The sequence below is a fragment of the Coenobita brevimanus genome, chromosome 78, assembly GCF_032717465.1.
Source record: "Coenobita brevimanus isolate Jiangsu-jjx chromosome 78, ASM3271746v2, whole genome shotgun sequence".
NCBI classification, from domain to species: domain Eukaryota; kingdom Metazoa; phylum Arthropoda; class Malacostraca; order Decapoda; family Coenobitidae; genus Coenobita; species Coenobita brevimanus.
The window spans coordinates 41955765-41978171 of record NC_137031.1 but is presented as its reverse complement, the minus strand read 5'-3'; the positions used below and the strand labels follow the sequence as shown (position 1 = coordinate 41978171).

The window sequence follows — 22407 nt, the reverse complement described above, 5'->3', positions numbered from 1 at the left end:
GGGTGTGTCGCAGAATGAAATTAATAAAAGAATAAACTAATGCTTATTTAAGACAGTAAATACAAAGTGAGAAGAAGAGTCCAGTCATAACCCAGAGGAGAGAGAGAGAGAGAGAGAGAGAGACTACGAAATAACAGGGAACTGGTCGTGGTCAGGTGGTCCTAATACTACACTTATACTCCCATCTCCCTCCGTCCCTCATCTACCCCCTTCCCCCCCTATTCCCCTCCCCCTATTTCTTCTTACCCCATGGCCTAACTTCTCACGTAACCCAGGTGAGATGTTATGCCCCCCCATTTCTCTCTCTCTCTCTCTCTCTCTCTCTCTCTCTCTCAGCTTATTATCTAGGTCAGCGGATTTAATGACTCGGCATAACTTCTTAAATGGCCGTACTATACTCACGTGGGCTTAGAACTTCCTGGCTGTGATGATGATGATGATGATGATGATTGGAAATTACTGTTCTCGTGTAGTGAAGTTGTTAATACGCTTTTGGTCTGTGTGAAAGATAGAAAAGTTACAGAGGAATGTTACCTTTTTTTTTTGGTATGATTTCTTTCTCCCTGGTTCTTCTTACCTCCAGACGAGTTTATGCATCTTAATTTGATAATAAAGATGATAGCCCTTCAAATATCCATTAAAACTGTTCTTTAAATTTTCTTGCTACCTCCAGACGATGTTATTCGTGTTTCATAAGGCTTCTCTTAAACTGAGTAAGATGTAGTTTGGAAAATAAATCGGTAAGAAAGAGATGCTGCGGAACCTCCTAATACGAGAATGTGGCCTTCAGTGTAAGGGTGAGGGCGGGGAGGGATTGGCCGTGGTAGGAATAATTTTAGGTTATAAGGAGTTAAGGTATGAGGCAGAGGTTATGAGGGGGAAGATGTAAGTTGAAGAGGTTGGAATGAGTATATGGTATAAGGGGACTGAAAAAGGAGGCAGAGGATGTTAAAATATAAGTTGAGCGAATGAGTATAGGGTAAATGGAGTTCAGGGGAGAGTGAGGGGTTGTGGAGGAAAGTTATGAGTTAAGGAGGAAGTGATGAGTATAGGGTATAAGGTGGTGAGGGATTAAGTAGAGATTGAGGAGAAAATATAAATTGAGATGGTATTGGAAGCAGCGGAGCACAAGCATTCAAGGTCGGTCTCGTATTGGAAACACACACACACACACACACACACACACACACACACACACACACACACACACACACACACACACACACACACACACACACACACACACACACACACACACACACACACACACACACACACACACACATTTTATTATTTTTTTTTTTTACACTTCTGATTAGTAAGTTAACTATAATTTGACCAATCACCTTTTTTACGGAAACACACACACACACACACACACACACACACACACACACACACACACACACACACACACACACACACACACACACACCTAGTCTTCGATCTGTGTTAATTCGCTGCGGGACGGAAGACTCGCTCAGCACACACACACACACACACACACACACACACACACACACACACACACACACACACACACACACACACACACACAACGTTCAACCTTTCTGATCTTGCAAAGGGGTGTTCAGTCTCTCTCGGTCACTGTGTGGGGTGGGGTGGGGTGGGGTGGGAGTTGGCAGTGTGGGGGGGTCATAGTCGAGTTGGCAGTCAGGTTAGTATCGTTTTAAACTCTCACGGTGCCATGACGTTTTAAAATTATAATTATTAGTATTGCTCTCCATCCCCACCTCATCCTCAGGTGGGAAGGATCTACTGATAGTGAAGATGACGATGATGATGTGATGATAGTGAAGATGACGTTGATGATGATGATGATGATTCTAGCTATCCAAGCACCTGAACACAGCTGCATAAGAATATAAAATTAAAAAAAAAAATTAACTGCATTAGCCTAGGTCAGTTGGCACATACGGGGTAGCTCTCGTGGTGGTGAATGGATGTTGGCAGTGTGTGTTGCTTTAATAAGGCGTAATAATAGAACTCCAGCTTCGAATTAATTGTGGTTGTAATAGTGTCTGAAATATGTCTCAGGTATATCCAGTCGTCTGTAAAGGAAGGTCCCTAACACCTTTTCCTAAGCGATTTATTTTACTTCTTACACATTACTGTCCTGTTCTGTTATATATCTTTCTAACATTGCCATACTTGGCATATATAACGTACTAAAGTTAACCCCCATATCCAAAATTAAATCGCTAAGGAAGAGGTGCTAGGGAGCTTCCTTACTCGATGGGAATACGGAAGAATGTCTGCTTTGCTGGGGGTGGTGTGTGTGTGTGTGTGTGTGTGTGTGTGTAATGTGTTGTCATGGTTGATTGGGCAGAGAGGCTGGGTTTGGTGAGAGGGCCTTATGAATTGATCACACACACACACACACACACACACACACACACACACACACACACACACACACGAGAGAGAGAGAGAGAGAGAGAGAGAGAGGGGGGGTCATTCAGTTGGATTGCCTAGTGGTTATTGTCATTACTAGGTGTTGACGATGTGGTGTGTATATGTTGTACATGGGTGATTAGTGTGGTTAATTGTCTAAGAAATTAAGCATCTTCTCTTTAATTACTCCTTGGTCAGAGAGAGAGAGAGAGAGAGAGAGAGAGTACAAATATAACGTCTAAACACACAGCCTACGCAGAAAATGTTTGTGTGTGTATATGTGTGTGTGTGTGTGTGTGTGTGTGTGTGTGTGTGTGTACCTCGTTGATCAGTGTCATCTGTTAATTGTCTAAGAATTTAAATGTCTTTTCTCTTCAGTTTCTTCTTTTTGTGTTTGGTCAGTGTGTGTAGGAGGAGAGGATGACGATAAATTAGCGTTTTGTTATTTATTCCCAATATCACGTTTGTTTTTGTTATATTAAGTATTTTTCATCAGCATTTAGTGCAATGTTGAGTAATGTTTTAATGAACATGACGACTACGACGACGGCAGTGATAATGATGATGATGACGATGATGATGATGATGTAACCAGTACTAATAGTATTTTGTATAATGATCACTATTACTCAGGATTTCGGCGATGCTAGTAATGTTGATAAATAAATAAAACTACTAATAATTATAAATCTTATCAAACCTTTCCTTCAACATCTTTATACACAGAGGAATTTTTTTGGGTAACTGTTATGCTTCAGTTTCTTCACTACGCTGACGTGTCATTGTTTATTATTGCCATCTGAAGACGATTTTCTTCAACTTAGGAAAGAGTACTCGACTTGAAGGGGATTTGAAGTCTCCCCAGAGCTGAATGAAATCGTCAGTAGATATTCAGATTAAATATAACGCCCTGTCTCTGAAGGGGCCACAGCTTATGAAGGTGGGGCATGAGTGAATAATACTGTATAATCTGTATATCTGTGTATACCTGTTTGCTGTATTGACGCCTTCAGTACGAGATGTGGCCTGACTTAAACAGAAGTCGTGTGGCGCTCTAAGACGAAAGTATTGATAGGCGTCATGGTATGGAAAGGGTTAATGGAAATCGTCCCTACCCCGTCCTCCTTAGTTGAATGATAATCGTCTGACCTCCATCACACTGCATCTGTGAGCTTTGATGCAGTGTACGTGCTGACGACCTTCACCCAATCTTGCCTTCTTAAATCATCAACACCAACAACAGCGACACCATTACCACACCATAACTCCATCCTTTCACCATACCACACCATAACTCCATCCTTTCACCATACCACACCATAACTCCATCCTTTCACCATACCACACCATAACTCCATCCTTTCACCATACCACACCATAACTCCATCCCTTCACCACTACACCACAACTCCATTCCTTCATCACACTACATCATGTGTCCATCCCTTCACCACACTACACCATAATCCACGCCTTCAGTACACCACACCGTAATTCACCCCTCCACCACTGCACCTCACCCCCCATCACAGCATTACTCCACCCACTGCCATCACCACTCCATAAAACAGCAACTCCACCCCATTACCACACCACAGAGCAACTCCACCCACCACCACAACCATCACCACCACCACCACCACCATAACTCCACCCCTCCACCACACTAAGCTACACAACCACCTCTGAAAGCTTAGGTGAATGCTCTCCCTTACGACCTTCACCCCATCCATCAGAAGACTTCCATGACACCACCACCACCCCACTCGCTCCCACTCTCTTACTCTCGCCCACTCACTCTCCGCTCTCTCATCCACCGCTCTCACTCACTCACCCACTCTCCTCCATTGAATCACTCTCACTCATCCATTGTTACCCAGCCTAGTCATCTCTTCCCTCACTCAGCCATTCACTGATCATACAAAGAGAGAGAGAGAGAGAGAGAGAGAGAGAGAATGGGGGGAGGGGTTAGAGGGTAAGGATTAGTATTTAGATTCTGCAGTTGCATTGGTCAAGGAGAGAGAGAGAGAGAGAGAGAGAGAGAGTTGGTAGACCGATCATATGATAAATGGTTAGATTCGGCAGGAATAATAATCTCCTGACATTGTTGACTGATAGATAAGGAGCTGTAGAGGCAATGAGTAGATAGGTAGGCAGATAGACGAGGTAGTAGGGTCAGGTGGCGGACAGGTAAGTTGTAGATACTGAAACAGATTAAGTAGGTAAGAAGGTAGATAGGAAGGTAGGTGGGTAGTGAGGTAGTAAAGTACAGTAAGGTAGGTGGGTAGTGAGGTAGTAAAGTACAGTATGTATGTAGTAGGCAGGTACATTAGTGGGTAGTAAAGTACAGGTATGTATGTATTAGGTAGGTAGGTAGGTAGGTAGGCAGGCAGCAAAGTGTGTATGTATGTAGGTAGGTAGGTAGATAGGTAGGTAGGTAGGTAGGTATGTGGGTAGGTAAGCGAATCAGTAACTAAGCAGACTAGTAGATACTGAGATGAAAAATACAGTACATGGATAGGAGGCTAAAGTAGTGTGAAAGGAAAACTAGGTGTGCAGGTAAGGAGGTGAGTTAATTAGGTAAATAGGGTGACTGGTAGGTAGTGTGGTGAAAGGTAAAGTACTTGGGTGGGTGGATAGGTGGGTACGTAAGTTAATGAGTCGGATAAGTAGCTGAGCAGGCTTGTAGATTGTGGGATAAAAGACGAAGGATGCAGGTAGGAAGGTATATATTTATGTAGTTGGTAGGTAGGTGGATACTTAGGCTGACAGGTTGTTAGGTAGGTAAGTAGGTTGGCAAAATTGGTAGGTAGGTAGGTAAGGCTGTGGTGGTAAGGATGGTTGTGATGGTGAGAATGTTTTTAATGGTGACCTGTGGTGGTGAGGATGATTTAGGATTTGACGGTGGCGATGGTGATGAGTGTGACTGTAGTGGGGTGTGGTAATGTGGCTATGGTGATGAGGTGTGGTGAGCGTAGCCATGGTGATGAGGTGTGGTGAGCGTGACTGTGGTGGTGAGTGTGGCTGTGGTGATGAGGTGTGGTGAGTGTGGCTGTGGTGGTGAGTGTGGCTGTGGTGATGAGGTGTGGTGAGTGTGGCCGTGGTGATGAGATGTGGTGAGTGTGGCTGTGGTGATGAGGTGTGGTGAGTGTAGCTGTGGTGGTGAGGTGTGGTGAGTGTGGCTGTGGTGGTGAGTGTGGTGAGTGAGGCAGGGCAGGTGTAGTAATGACAGTATCACGTGACTACCGGCCAGCCAGTTCCCATCACATGTAACTAACACACATTCAGTACACACCACAGTACCCCACTCCCTCCACATACTCCCTCCAGTACTCACCCTTCCAGTACCCACCCTTCCAGTACTCACCCTTCCAGTACTCAGTCTAATTGTATTCATTCCAGTTGTACTCCTTCCCTGTCCCCCCGACGACACTTAATGCTCATCTTGTTAGCATTGATAAGATGGTTAAACATAAGGGCACTGTCTGTCTCTTACACACACACACACACACACACACACACACACACACACACACACACACACACACACACACACACACACACACACACACACACACACACACACACACACACACACACACACACGTCTTTCTAACTTGAGCTTGTATTTATAGCAGAGAGATGGAAAGAAAAAACAAAGAAATAAAAGAATAATGTGGCTTTTATTTTGCCATGCCTGTGTTTGAGAGGCGTAGTTAATATATATATATTTTTTTTCATGTGGGTATTTATAAAAGTGCTGTTAAAAAATTCTAATCTGGATTTTAATGAATGGATGAAGAGAAGCATAGTAAAAAAGATACAATAATCCGAATTTTAATTAACAGACAGAGGAAAGCATGGTAATTGTAGCCTAAGCTGAATTTTAAAGTAGAGATTGAGATAAGTGTCTTATTTTTAAGTGGTCTGAAAGTAAACAACATAAACAAATCCTAAGAAACCGGATGTCACCATATTTATAAAGGCAAATAAAATGACAAGATATGAAGAAATAATTTGACTTACTGAAATTCCCCTCTATTCTCAAAGTACTAAAAATTTCATATGTATTACCGTATTATCGAAATGTAAGAAAGAAAAGTGAGAATATGTATATGGGTTTATTAATGAGTCTTGGTGTTCTGTGTGGCAGCCTTGAAGGACGAAAAAAATAGTATTGGGTCTGTTATTAATTCCGGTGTGTGTGTGTGTGTGTGTGTGTGTGTGTGTGTGTGTGTGTGTGTGTGTGTGTGTGTGTGTGTGTGTGTGTGTGTGTGTGTGTGTGTAAAAGAATATTATGACTTATTAGTGTGTGTGTGTGTGTGTGTGTGTGTGTGTGTGTGTGTGTGTGTGTGTGTGTGTGTGTGTGTGACCCCCTGACCCCTCACCTTAAACAGCAAGTGAACTGGCTTGACCACTCTCATGCAGTCGCCCGTGCCACTTGGTTGCTCTGTCTGTTTTATTTGTTTGTTTCTTATCTCTCTGTCTGTCCGTCTTTATCTAATCTGTCTGTCCTTATCTGTCTGTCTCTGTCTGTCTGTAACACTATGTCTATCTGTCTGTCCGTCTGTCGCTATCTGCCTGTCTAACTGTCTATCTGTATCTTCTCATGTTTATGTCTTTATGTCGATCTACCCATTAGTCTGTCTGTCTGTCCAAATTTCGACCTACCTACCTACCTACTTACCTACCTATCCACCCACCCACCTGTATATAAAAGGATATGAACTGGCTTGATCACACTCTTGCATTTGCTTGTGTGAGTTAGTTTATCTGTATATTTATTTGTCTCTCTGTTTGTCTGTCTCTCCCTGTTTGTCTGTCTTCATCAGTTAGTCACCTACACAGCAGATGGAGTTGTTTGACGAGTCCCATGATGACTTACGGCATTTGGTTTGTATGTCTGTTGATGTGTCTGTCTGTCTGTTGATCTGTCTGTCTATCTGTCTGTCTCGCTGTGTGTGTGTTTGCCTGAATTTCTGTTTCTTATCATTCTGTATATTTACAATTCTGTCGATCCCATTTCTGTCTCCTTTATTTTTCTGTGTATCTGTTTATGTCTTTCTCGATGTATATGTATCTTGCTGCCTATCTACATACCTACTTATCTTTCTTCATCTATCTATCTATCTATCTATCTGTCTATCTCTGTCTCACCGCAACAGCAGGTGAACTGGCTTGACCACTTTCTTCAAGCCTCGTGTTCCAGTTGTCATACGGTGGGTTTGTTCTTGCGTCTGAATCTCTGTCTCTGTCTCTCTTTATCCTGTATGTCTTTGTGTTTATTTGTTATTATCAGTCTATTTATTTCTCTATCAATTAATCTGCCTGTCTAGTAACCCGCCTGTCTGTCTGTCTGTCTATCTATGTCTTTCTATATTTGTCCCAGCAACAAGAAAACTCGCCTGACCACTCATTCCTTGTCTCATATGTGTAACAAAACTTATTTTTAAAACGGAAATTATCACGCTTATCTTATTTTTATGCAAATTTTATTAGGAAATGCATCATAAATAGCTGACCCAACGATGTCTTCTGGTGTATTTTCATAGCCGTTTCTAAATTACACGTCATTCAATGTATTATGGCTATACGCTGTCCACTTTAACTTGGCGTAGTATTACCGTCTCTCCAGGTAGATAAATAGTATGATAATGATAGGTACTGTTGGTAGATTGATGTTTTGAGATAAAGCTACTTAGGACAGACTTGTAGATGAGTATATAAAGAGATAAAATGATTACCGTTGTGTTTAATTTGCAAAATTAACAGTGGAAGGAAAAAATCTTCAGTATATAAAGTTGTTTTGGTGTGCACTGAGTCGGGATATGATGAAAAAATCTTGCGTAACGATTACGTCCAATATTCTTCTTTATTTATTTTTTTCTTTTTTCTTCATTATTTCGACAGCTGTGGCACTGACCCGGATTTGGATTTACAGATAAACTTAAGAACAACTCCTTCTCCAAGCCTGTCTTTCTTTTTCCAGTAAGGATAAGAAGGGCGTGCAATCATTTCTTGTCCCTTGTTCTGTCTGTAAAAAAAAAAAAAAAGTCTTAGTGAGTTAGAGGAAGATCATCATCATCATCGTCATATCGTCATCATCATCATCATCATCGTTACCGTCGTCATCGCCGTCTTCGTTATTATTATTATTATTATTATTATTATTATATTGCGGAAGGAAAAGGATAGAAAAAAGAGCATTAACGTCACTTGTCCCATGTTTTTCAAATAAATAAGTAAACAAATAAATGGGTTATAAGGGGGTGCTTTTCATAAATTTGTGAATCTTGGTCCTAGGGATGGATTCAGAAACATTATCTTATACATACCACGTAAGATTTTCCTAAGATTGTCGTACGAGGTGTTGGGACCAGCCTTGCGACCCAGATTTTCTCATATGACAAGATAATATGTTGTTAAGGTATCCGTGAACTGCTTTGTAATTGTGGAGAAAGTTGAGCGAGTCTTCTGTCCTGCAGCGAATTAACACACATTGAAGACTAGGAGTGTATGTAAGGCAGTGTGTGTGTGTGTGTGTGTGTGTGTGTGCGCGCGCGCGCGCTGGAAAGATGCAATTAATCCTTTCACTATGATAAAGTCGCGTTATATAAGCTCATTTGCAATCTCTTATATTTTGATTATACTCCTTGTCATATTTCCGACGCAGTTTTTCACAGTTCATCGTACCTTATCCACTCCGTTAATGAAAGGGAGATAAACAGTAACTCTGGAACCTACGCACTTTATATAGTACCGGTATTGGGAGATAAGAATATGGCGATAATAGATGATGGGAGAATTATGAAAATAGGATTAGAAGTGATAAAGATGGTGATTAGAAATTGGGTAAGATGAAAGCACACTAATATATCAGTCTAATATTCTTTATTTATTTATGTTTTTATGCATTGCTCTCTGTTTGTCTGTCTTTATCTGCCAGTCTGTCTGTCTGTCGTGCCTGTTTCTGTCTATCGGTCTATTTGTCTGTATCTCTGGCTGTCTGTTTGTGTGTCAGTTAATCAGGTACTCTCTCTCTCTCTCTCTCTCTCTCTCTCTCTCTCTCTCTCTAAGCCTGTATATCTATCTATCTATACCCTGTCTAACATCCTCCCTTCCTCCTCATCAGAATGTGAGCCTCGCCTAAGAGTTGCAGGCCTGCTGGAGTGCGGTGAGCGGCGTCTGTGCCTGCGTCTGCGTTGCGTGGAGGAGGTGTACGGACGTCACCTTAGACGCCTGTCCTCCGTCACCCCGCACCAGCAGCACCTCCTCTTCGATAGCGTCACGCCCCTCATCGATACCTCACAGCGCATCTTGGAACAGGTGAGCGAGCGAAGGTTTATCACGTTTTCTTTCATGTTTTAGTTTATTGTTGCTGTTGCGACATTAGTGAAAATACGTTTCTGTTTTTCATTTTTTTTTTTTTTAGTCACCTCTCACCAGAAGCATATATATATTTTTTTCTCGATTGCGTCACCCTTCCCTCTCCTCCCCTTATTAATGTCTCACAGTGCATCATGAGCGAATGTTTATCCCGTTTTCATTTACGTGTCAAGTGGGGTTGGTGGAGGATTAGTGCCCCTCCCTGTAAAACAATTAACTCTAAGCCGTTGGCCACCCCGTTTGGGATACATGGCGTCTGGCAATGAATGAATGATGATTTGCATTTTACCCTTTATGTTTTTCCTGCCCATATTATTGTTTTTCACCCGTATTTCGCCTTTGTCGTGCCCATTTTGTTGTTTTTCACTTGTATTTCACCCTTTTCCCCACCCATATTGCCTCAGCGCATCAGGGCGCACGAGTGAATGTGCGTTGAATTTCCGCCTGTATTTTTAGCCACCCTTCACTAACAGCATCGTGTATTCGTCTATGTCCTCCCTGACATTGATTGTCTCGCATCGTAAAACTGGTGAAAGAATATTACACCTATTTTACTAGCGTCCAGCCGGTGATTAATCTGCTGCACCGTATTTAAATAGTTTTCATTCATGTGTCCTCCCTTTTTTTTCTTGTCTATATTGCTGCTTTTAATTTATTACCTTGATGATGATGATGATGATGATGATGATGAAAGTGATGATGATGATGATGATGATGATGATGGTACTAAGTATGGGTTGAATCCAGAATCCGGAGAAGGAAAATAGGAAAGAAAATGTAAGTAGCCACCATGAAAATACCCACCCACAGAAACTGGCCTCACAATCAAGCCCTCTATTCAGTCTCTTTGTCAGGATGCATACACAAAGAAAAGCCCATTTGTATATTCTGCCTCCCTCTGCACGAACCTTCCCTGCCTCCAAGGACCGTATTGTCATGGGCGTAGGAGACTTCCACAGCACATGTTCATTATTAGTTTGGTTTTGCCTGTAACTGATTAATATTCTCTAGTGTTAGTTATGGAAATTGCCGTTATCAGAAAGACTTAAACAGCATGCAGCGGAATATTGACGTGTAATATGCAACATAAATCACCAAGGAAGAGGCGCCAGGAAACCACGCAATCCCTGGAGAATATGGTTTACAGTGTACCCGCATTAGTCTGTTCGTTATAACGCAAACTGTCAACAGAAGGGTCGTGCGTTAGATCCCATCCAGGGGTCGTTAGTTGACACCAGGAATGGCATCTGATCACAGAGGGCTACACGCACTAACATCATCATCAATAGGAGGGGCAGAGGGGAGTGCGTAGCTTAAACCTGCATCAGACTGCATGAGAGTATTTTTCTCGTTTAATCTGTCTGTTTTTACGTGGCGCAACTCGAGCTTGAATACAGAGTCGGGGATGCATGAAATTCGATGAGCCTTTGCAATGAAGTACGAATGACACTTCTTGGTTACTGGGCAGTTCGACCCTCCAGTCTAGAAACACTTTGCCATCAGTTGAGCTTAAAGTGGTTATGAATCGTCGACGGGATAGAACGAACTCACTAGAATGTTTTTCCCTCTTGATGTCTGTCCACCCACAAGGCCATAAATATCACTGCCACCCAAACACTCCAAGTTTCCCCTGACTTTCTTGGTGGACGTGGTGGGTGAGGGGCAGGTTTGATGGGCCTCTTCTTTGTATCCTCTTTTATTTTTTCCTCCTAGTTCTCTTCCTCTTAATCTTTTTCTCCCTCCTCTTCACAGTCTCCTTTCTCTTAATCTTCTATTCTTTCGTTCAGTTTTCTTCCTTTGGATCTTCTTTTGTCTCCTCCAGCCTTTCAGGTCTCTTCCTCTTCCACTTCCTCCCCTGTTCCTCATAATATTCTCCATTGTCTTAATCATCGTCGCCCCTACCCTCCTCTTTGTCCTTCTATCTTTTACTTTTCTTCACCTCCTCCTCTTGATGTCTCGTACATTCACTTACCAGTGCTCACCGTCTTCATCGTTTCCTTAGTTCTTACTTATTCTTAAGCTTTTCTCTTCCCGTCATTCTTCCCCACATCCTCTTCAGTTCTCTTCATTTCTTCTTTCCAAGTATGTGCCTTTTTGTTTTCCTCTTCAACCAGCTGTCTTTTTCACCTTTTGTTTATCATCCCTCAATGTTTTATATATTTATTTATTGATGTTTATCACGCCTCTGAGAAACTTCTCTTGAGGTGATGTTAATATTTTAAGTTATGCTAAATCCTACATTGTATCGTACTCAAATTATTCGTTCTTTGCCTAACCTATCCTAATTTATACCAACTTAGCCTATCCTTATCAGACCTAAACTTGCCGTAACTTATATACCTTCACCCAGCCATGCCTCTCATAGCTTACTAATACTCACACCAGCCTAAGCCCTACCCTACCCTACCCTACCCTACCCTACCCTACCCTACCCTATCCTATCCTACCCTACCCAACCCAACCCAACCCAACCCATCCCAACCCAACCCAACCCAACCCATATTTCTTTGACTGTAACCTCTCACACCCGTGTGCATCCTGACTAGCTTGAACTCTCCTCTCTTCATGTTTTTATCCGGGGTCGCTCTAGTAAGGTGATTTTAGGAGGCCAAATAAGTCTCGTTGATCTCTTGGTCTTCTAAGTGGGTGGACTGGTTTGCTTCTTCAGCTCTCTAATTATCCTCTCCAGTTGAGCGAGTTTTGACAGTCATTTTTATTTTCTCTGTCCATTATTTTTACTTTTTGATCTTATTTTTTATCAACACGTTTAGCTCCATGATGCCTTTTGTATTTTATTCATGCAACTGCTCGATGATATTGTTCAACGTAGGGAAGACCTTTAGTATTGAGGAGGTTAAGTGTGGTCATGCCTATGCACCTGAGTTCAGTGAGTCTTTCCATTCCTAAAAACCTTTCGCGTTGTAATCGTGAATAGGGTTGATAGGGCGTTGTTAGTGGTTTTGTGAAGTTTTGTTCTTAAATTCAGTACGCCAACTGCGAAGTGTTTGGTTTAGTAAAAGCAAAATCTGATTGAGGATTGTTTGAACACAGGAGTTGAGTTGTCGATACTTTTGAACTCTTGTTGAATCAGTATTAACTTGGAGCCAGATGTTTTTCTTTATTGCACTTTATTCCTTTTCATTCATCTCCACGCCTTATTTTCCTCTCCTTTCCTCTCCCTTACCGTCCTTATGTCTCCTCACTCCTTCCTACATTTCCTCTCCTCTCCTCACAGACCTACTCCTTTTGTGTACCTGTCTCTTCCTCTCCTCTCTCCTCTTCCTTCAGCTCTGTTTTTTCAGTTTTCCTCTCCTCACCTTTCCCCGGCGGGGAATGGCCATGGTGTAGTCTAATCGCAAGCATTCCAAGCCTGCAACCAAGAGGTCCCGTGTCCGATTCCCTGGCCAGTCAGGAGGCCTTTGGCCAAAGTCTTATTTACCTAAGCCTGGTCGTAACTAGAATAGAAATAGGAACCTGCATTGTAAATTCGACGGCCGCCTGTCGTGGTATTGGTTTAGATTAGATTTAAAAAAACACACACACACATTTTCTTCCATAGTGATTAATGTTGCCGATATCCATTCTTTCTTGTCTAATGTAAACTATTTTCTCCTCCCCTCTCCTCTCCATTCTTTTCTAACTTCCCTTTCCCTCTTCTTTCCTCTTCTCTCCACATTAGTTACATCTTACACATCTCGCCAACACATCCCCTCCTGAATACAGAGGGAGCGACAGAAGCGACTCCTCCACACAAGCAGATATGGCACACCGCCCCATTTATCTTTTCTCGTACCCATATTAGAAGCACACACAGTTCATCCCTCCAACACATCCTATCTTTAACACACACACAGAGCGACAGGAACAGCACCCACACACAAGCTGATATCGCACGCTGCTGCTTCTCTCTTTTCTTCTCTTTCCCTCTCCTCTCCTCCCCTTATTAGTTGCACCCACCACATCCCACCAACACATCCCACCTCCACTACAGAGGGAGCGACAGGAGCGACACCAACACGCAGGTTCATATTACACATCGCCTCTCTTCTGTTTTCATTTTTTTCGTCATTGCACTTTTTTTGCCCATCCCACTTTTCTCGTCTTTTCTGTCCTTTTCCTTTTTTGTTTCATCACCCCACTCCACTCCCTTTCCATTCCACTCGTCTTCTCCATCAATGTTGATCTCTTTCACTCCACTCCTCTACATCCCACTTTTTCCATTCCACGCTTTTCTTGTCTTCGCTTCTCTCCATTTCACACCTCTCTTCATTTCGTTTCTTTTCAGTCAACACTCCTCTCCTCTCCTCTCCTCTCCTCTCCTCTCCTCTCCTATCCTTTCCTGTCCTCTCCTCTCCTCTCCTCTCCTCTCCTCTCCTCTCCTCCCACACCGACCCTTTGTGACTGAAGGACACCTACACACAAGCCCATAACACATCACCCTTGATTAATTTACACTGAAGAAGGGCGCTTCTGATTTCGGAGAGTTTATTTCTATTTATTTATTTTGTTGCCTTTCCTTCTTTTCGTTTTCTTCCTCACTTCCTTTCCTTTAATTTCCTTTTCCATACTTTACCTTAAATTACCTTACCCTACCTCTTCTCTCTCTTGTGCTCACTGTCTTCTCACCTATTCCCTCTTCTCCTCATACTTCCTCACCTCAGTCTTTTTTTTTTTTTTTATAATTACTTTACCCCATTTTACCTTACCTTACATCCTCTTTCCTTTCCTTTCTTTCATTTTCTTTTCTTTCCTTTCCTTTCCTTTCCTCTCCTCTCCTCTCCTCTCCGCTCCTCTCCTCTCCGCTCCTCTCCTCTAACGTCGCCCCACACCACCTCGCCAACACGCACGCAGGTAAACACAGGGACGAACAACAGCAACACCTACATTCACACTTAAAAACACACGCCTCATCTCACCCAGGTATTGATGGGATTATCCACCTGATTTTCTGGAGGCGTAATGTGCAGAATAAATCGCTACAGAAGAGGTGTTACGGAGACAATATTCAAAGTGGATTGGAATATTCGTTATGCATCAAACTTAGCGATTTACTTTGCATATCACTCCCTAACATTCGGTTTGGTGTGAATTAGAATATGGAGGTGTATTGTGCAGAGTAAATCGCTGCAGAAAATGTGTTACGCTCCAAACTCACTTAGAAGACGACCCAAAGTCCCATTCCCAAGGTTTAGCAATCCACTTATGACACACCAACAGAGGACCTATCCCCGACGGCCTTCACATGTCACCTACTTGGCCCAGATGACTTATCCTTGGCTGTTTTACCTCTTGCGGCTTACCTGCAACCTCACTACTGTTTCTTCTTTTAATTACTTCCGTCTCAGAGGAAAGACGGAGCTTTTTTTTTTTTTTCCACCCCTTTCTGTCTGTCTGCCTGTTAGTCCCCTCCGAAATTCAGTAAAACTATACTCGTTTCTCTTTAACTTGGTCCAGATTTTCGTCCTTTTCCATGTTTCTTCGGTAACTGAGTGCCAGAATAGGACAGTGCTGCGGCTCTACTGTACATCCTTTTCATAGAACTTCTTCGTGACTAGCGCCATATTCTAGTGTTAATTTATTGTTACGACTGAACATTCAAGATGGAGAGGTGGTAATATTAGGCCAAGTTAGAGTAAAATGGATATAGTTACGGTTTTGTCGAAGATCCAACTGGGTGCAAGGATACAGTCAGGCTTTAATTACATAACACACAGGTGTATATCAGGTGGACCTTCGAAGTATGAGTCATATCTGGTATTATATTATGCTGAAAACCGTGGAATTATGGGAGTACTGATGGAACGAATTTGGAGCTTGTGACTAAAAATAAAAAGTTAATAATAGAGTAAGAATGAATAAGAAAACCGTCATTAAAATGCGGGAAAAATAAAACAGAAAATTTTAACTTTTTTTTATAGTGGAAAGTGGGGTAAGTATGATGATGATGAAGATGGTGGCGATGATGATGATGATGATGATGATGATGGTGATGGTGATGATGATGATGATTTGAGCAAGTTTTGTTCCGTATGTAAACCTGTCATTCTAATTTTTTTTCTCTGATCCTCGCAGCTGGAGAATTTGATAGCCAGCTGGAACCCGGAGACGTCATGCCTGGGTGAGTAATATTCCTTTGTTGGGCCCTAACACCTTTTCCTTAGCGATTTAGTTTTGGATATGTCTGGTTAATGATTGTGTACGTTACTTATGCCTTGGCGATATTGGAAGGATTTATATAACAGGTGAAGACAGCAAGGTGTAATAAGCAAAATAAATCGCTTTGGAAAAGGTGTTAGGGAGCTTCCTGTCACCTCTTCTGATTCTCAACTTCCTCTGCACCTGGTTGACATATATAGGGCATGTGCGTCACCTTCCTCACAGACGCATCGAATAAGGCAAAACTATCTATGGGCAGAGAAATTAGAGACCCATCATTAACCTCATTTACCCCTTCATTAGCGGGGTACTTTGTGGTTCTAAAATGTAAAGGAATGGTTGACTAAATGTAAAGGAATTGTTGACTGCGACTGTACAGCTTTGTGTGTCGGTGGCTGTATTTTTTTTTTACTTGCGTTCAGTCTGTGAGTCGCATCTGTTTTGTGTGTATCTGTATGTTCTCCTGTTTGTCCTTTACCTTGTATTTCTCTCTCTCTCTCTCTCTCTCTCTCTCTCTCTCTCTCTCTCTCTCTCTCTCTCTCTCTCTCTCTCTCTCTCTCACACACACACACACACACACACACACACACACACACACACACACACACACACACACACACACACACACACACACACACGCACGCGCGCACACCCACGCACGCACACCCACGCACGCACGCGCGCACACGCACGCACACGCACGCGCACGCGCACACACACACACACACACACACACACACACACACACACACACACACAGAGGTAAGGTCGCGTACATAGGCCACTCAAGGTTGCTGAGCGTGTGAGTACCGCTAGGGTGGCATGGGGGATGGGGAGGAGGTGGAGGGCCAGGGGGCAGGGTAGGGGTAGGTAAATGATAGGGAGGGTAGGAGATAGGTATTAGTGGAGAGGGTGTGCTATAGGAATGGGGAGTAGGGGAGGGGTAGGTATAAAAAAACCAGGATGGAAAGGGGGCATGAGCATTGATGAGGGGGCTTAAGAAGGCTTGGAGAAAAGTGTATGGGAAAGGGGGCCTTGAAGTGGCATAGAAGATGGTGGGGGTTATAATGAATTGGGTGAGACTAAGGCTTGGAGTGGCTTGAGTGAGACTGGAGCTTAGAGTGGTATGGGAAAGGGCGGCTTAGAATGGCTTGGAAGAAGATTGGAGCTTAGAATGGCATAGGCGAGGGTAGGTCTTGGGATGGCTTGTGAGTGGCTGGGGCTTAGAGTGGCATGGGAGAAGAGGCCTTGAAGGGGTATGGAGAGGGAAGAGGAAGTAATAGATGGGGGAGGGGGAAGGGAAAGGTATTATTGGGGAGGGTGTGGGTAGGGGGGAGGGGGTGTGGGGAGGGGGCGAAGGGGTATAGAATGGCATTAGGAAGGGTAGGGGTAGGTTAAAAGAGAGAAGGGTAGGAGGGGTAGGCAGTAGAGAGGAGGATTTGGGGATAGTGAGGTGGAGGGGCATGGTGAGGGTAGGGATAGGTAAGAGATGGGGCGGAGGGGGCATGGGCATGGGCAAGAATAGGAGGGTGTAAGGGGAGGGAAGGTATAGGGGGGATTATTGGGGGTATTAATGGAGAGGGCGTTGGCATGGAGTGGGGGTGATTTGAAATGGCATAGGGGTAGAAGAGAGGTATGGGATAGGAGGGTGTGGGCACTGGGAAGGGGATGTGAGAGGGACGTGGTGGATATTAGGGGGATGGGAAGAGATTGGGGAGGGGGTGGTATTGGTGGAGAGGGTGTGGGTCTTGGTGCTATGGGAGAGATAGAGAAGATGGAGTGGTAATGGGAATGAGGGAAGGGGTAGAGAAGGAATGGGAGAGAGAGAGTAGAGAGGAGGATGGGAGTGGGACACAATGAATAGAAAAAAATAGAAGGGGGGAATGGGTAGGAAAGAAGTGGAAGAGCGAAGGAAGGAGTGGGGAAGAAGTGGAAAAAGGAGAAAGAGGAGGAAAAAAGTGGAAGAGGGAGGGAATAGGTAGTGCTGCCGGGAAAGAGAAGGAAATGGAAGAAGGGAAAAAGAGATATAAGATAAACAGCAGAAGAGGAAAAAATATAAGAAAATTTGGAGGCGTGGGCACAGTTGAGTAGGCGATGGAGAAATTAGGGATGCTTGAGGCGTCGACTGGATGTAGGCAGACCCGAGGTAGAGGGTTGCGGAGGACTGGGGAAGGAGAGCAAGGGGGGGGGGAGTAGAGGTAGGAGGAGAAGGAGGGCAATGGGAGATAGTGGAGGAGGTAGGGAAGGAGGTCGAGGGAGAAGGGGAAAGAAGGTAGGTAGAGGAGATGCAAGGGAGGGAGGAAGAAAGAAGTGGAGGATGAAAGAAGTGGAGAGCGTGGCGGAGAAGAGCGGACGTGGATTAGGTATAGGGAATTGAGGAGGAGGATTTTGTGTGTGTGTGTGTGTGTGTGTGTGTGTGTGTGTGTGAGAGAGAGAGAGAGAGAGAGAGAGAGAGAGAGAGAGAGAGAGACCTTTAGTGTAGTGGAAATTATTAGAAAAAAGAAGTACGGAAGATCTACGAGGGAGTCTTCAAAGCCTACGAGAAGACGGCATTTAGAGCAGTGAAGAAGGGTAGAGAAAAAGAAGTGTGGTCAGTGAAGAGAGGTAGTGTGGGTGAGGGAGTGATGAGGGCGTAGTAGTGGGAAGATGAGGGCGTGGGTGACTGATGGAGGGGAGATGAGGGGATAGCGGTGATGGAAGAGGGGAGAGGTGGTTGATGGGGGTGTAGGTGGGGTGAGGGGAAATTAATGAGGGGAGGAGTGAACAAGAGGGAGATAGAGGGGGACCAGGGAAGGGTTGAAGAGGGTGTGAGAGGCTTCTGGGGGGGTAAGAGAATGGACATGATGGAGGGGAGAGATCGTGGATGTGGGTGTAGGTGGGATGAGGAGAAAGATGCATGAGGGAGAGAGAGGAATACAGTTGAGCGAGGAAGAGAGGTAGATCATGTGTGTGTGGTGGGGGGGAGGGGAAAGGTGAAGAAGAGAAGGGGGAACACAGTAAAGAGGTGAGGTTGTAGATGGTTGATGGATGGATAAGAGAGTACATGTTATAATGAAGGAGAGAGGTATTGAATGGGATGTAGATAGGATGAGGGGACGTTGATGAGGATGGGGTGAGGGAGCGTGGGAAAGACAGGAGACGCAGGAAGAGGAAGAGGACAGGAGAATAAAAGAAAAGGGATGGAAGGGGATAAAGAAGTGGAGAGTGATAGAAGAAAAAGCCAGGAGGAGGGAGAACGAAATGTGAAAATGAGGAAGGGAGAGGGATAGAGAGGGAAAACTGAAGCATCAAGAGGCTAAATGATACAGAAGGGATAGAAGTATGAAGAGAAGGGTTGGATGAGAAGAGATGGTTAGAGGGAAATTGAGGTGAGGGGAGGCGACGGAAAAGGTAAGGAGAGGAGAGATGGATGGAAGGGAAAGCAGAATAGGAGGGAAGAGAAAGAAAGGGGAGATGATAAAAAAGAGCTAAAAGGAGAAGCAGGAGGAGAATTGGGGGGGGGGGTGATAGAGAAAGGAGTTACATAGATACACAGACCTCGCAGAGCTTACGGTCCTTATTAGGTGGTTCGGCCTTAACATTAATAGAAAGACATGCACACTAATTACAGAGTAAAGAGAGAGAGAGAGAGAGAGAGAGAGAGAGAGAGAGAGAGAGAGAGGGAGTAAAAATGACGAAAGAGAAAGACTAACTAATGATCATATTTTAGGAGCTTAGCAGTGGTGGTAGTGAGGATGTTGGTGACCGGAATGTTGGTGGCCGTAGGATACTGGTAGTTGGCAGGTAGGCTGATAAGGAGGCAGTGAGAGCTGTTGTTGCTTATGGGATTGTGGTTGCTGATGGAATAGTGTTTGTTGGTAGGGTGGTGGTTGTTGATGTAATGGTGGTTGTTGGTGGGATGGTGGTTGTTGATGGAATGGTGGTTGTTGGTAGGATGGTGGTTTTTGGTAGGATGGTGGTTGTTGGTGGGATGGTGGTTGTTGGTAGGATGATGGTAGTTGATACGATGATTGGAGATGGTAGAATGATGGCATCTAATTGAATGTTGGTAGCTGGTGGGATGATGGTTCCTGATAAAATGGTAGGGAGTGGTTGTGACTGGTGGGATATTGATCGATAACGCCTTTATATATTTTATGTTTGGTGTGGTAATAATTGGTGGTATAGTAGGCTAATTACAGATGGTGTGATAGTGGCAGGTGGTATGCTGGTGATTGGTGGTGTGAGACAGGCACTCCTCCTCCACCTGGTATTACTCAGTGGGTATCCTTTACTATGCAAGTCATGTTAGCTACGTGGTGAGGCCGAGGGGGAGTAGGGGTAGGGGTAGGATGAAGGGGGAAGGAGGGAGAGGGAGGCATAGCATTCACCATCACCACCTCACCTTCCCCACTTCCTTACCACCTATATCCACTTCCCTGCCACATATTCATCACTAACTATGCTCTGACATATGTTTCTTATGCCAACCTTTATTTAATTATGGACTTCAGCATTGTTATATATGTCACTAATGTCCACCCAAGTATCAGTTATGCTAGTCTGTACGCCATTTATGTCCAGCTTCTCTCTACCTTTGAACGACCATGAGCATTCTCTCTTATCTCTCTTCCGTACCCATCCCTGTTTCATTTCATACTACTTCACTGCTTTTTGTTACCTGTGCCCATCCCTGTGCCTTACATGCTCACCTCTGCCACTTATGCACCACCTGATTATACTGTGCCATCTGTAGCTGCCTGTCTGTCCCTTTCAGTCTCACATTTCACCATTTCAGTGTCTTGCCCGTCTGTATAGCACATATGTCGACCCATTTTCCACCCATGCACCTCTTTAATGCTGCATGTCATCTGTGGCCTCTCTTAGCCTTTTACTGTGCAGTGCCTAGTTTCAACCTTTGCAGATTGAATATTGCCCAGTCTTAGCTTGCCTTCTTCGATTCCTTGGGTGTAACCAGTCTAATGCTGTGTAATAATCAGTCTCTGTCTTTTATTGAGTCTCTTCCCTACCCAGACTAAACACTCGTGCTCCTGTGACTCATTCTTAGCTGAATAAAATCGTGCGGCGTTTGAATTGAATACTAGAGTTGGCCTAACCCTGGGAGGATTAACAGTAACACTAATAACACTTGTCAGACTTGTGTGGCTCATTCGCAACTCAATAAATGTCTGGCGTCAACTGGAGTATTATACTAGCCTTGAACATGAGAAAATTAACATATCCCAGCCCATTACCAGATTTTCACGTACCTGTATCTTTTGCTCACTTATGTCAAATCTCTGTTAACTATTTATTCCTAACTTACCTTTCTATCTATTCCCCAGTCTTTTGCCTTCTAGTCAGATCTCGACCAGCTGTCCAGATGAACTATAAGAACATCACTTCCATATGGCTTTATCTTACTTCATCTGCATTCTTTCATTCCATCACGATTGGTAACCTTCCTCCCTGTATTTCTTCAGTCATTCCAGATATCTTTACAAAACATTTCCGCTATTACCGTATTTTTGCCCCACCTTGTCTTCCTTTTTTTTTGTTTACTCAGTCAGACAAAACAGGAACATATCGTGATCCAGAAAGCATCCATTCTAGTTGCACATTATTATTATTAACTGGCACACGCGCTTGTATGCATCCGTATGTTCGCCGTGTGTGTGGTGGGATTTCATGTGCTTTTTCTCACCAGTATATTTTCACACACACACACACACACACACACACACACACACACACACACACAGTCAGTCAGGGTGTGGGAGTGTAAGGGCGGCACCGCAGGCAGCCAGGTGGCCAAGAATACCTGATGTGGGGGCCAGACCGCACCTTACCCGCCCGCAGGATAGCACCAGAGAGAGAGAGAGAGAGAGAAACTTGTACCGCAATTGTGTGCAGTCGGTTAATTGTCAGTACAGTAACTATTATCCCTAAGCCATTAACCTGTAAAAACCTATTAATTATGTGCCCCTTCATCTCGCCTATATATATTTCTCGTTTCTCCGCCGATCTCCTCTTACGGTAATATTAAATGGCATCTTGAACTTGCCTGACCACTCTGCAATGTCGAGAAGGTCATTTTATAAACTGATCCTGTTATCGACACATATCGTCCTTTTATCTCGCTTTCTTTCGTCAGTGACTTTAAAGGCAGGACTGTTTTTTGAGTAGCACAATATCGTGTTTATGTGATGAGAATGTAGGACTGGTTTTGTTGCTGATTATTAGTTATCATTTCGCCTCTGTTCCATTAATTTCTACGTGTTAAGCGAGAGAGAGAGAGAGAGAGAGAGAGAGAGAGAGAGAGAGAGAGGGAGAGAGTGTATATATTCCTCCGTAACGGGATAATGCGTGATCTGGTCTTAAGTTCATCCAGGTTTTCCACTAAGTCGGTTCGTGTTCTGAATTACGTAACATTTTTCAGTGTAGGAAAATTGGAAGTTTATTTAGAATTTC

General features: G+C 43.7%; 1 protein-coding gene across 1 annotated transcript in view; it reads left to right on the top strand.

Annotated features, from left to right (window-relative positions):
* LOC145408815 (uncharacterized) overlaps window positions 1-22407 on the top strand; it is a 152613-nt gene that overhangs the window by 81999 nt on the left and 48207 nt on the right. The window contains exons 3-4 of the mRNA XM_080279460.1: window positions 9548-9741; window positions 15874-15919. Of these exons, the coding sequence (XP_080135586.1) occupies window positions 9548-9741; window positions 15874-15919 (240 nt within the window). The remainder of the gene's footprint in view (window positions 1-9547; window positions 9742-15873; window positions 15920-22407) is intronic.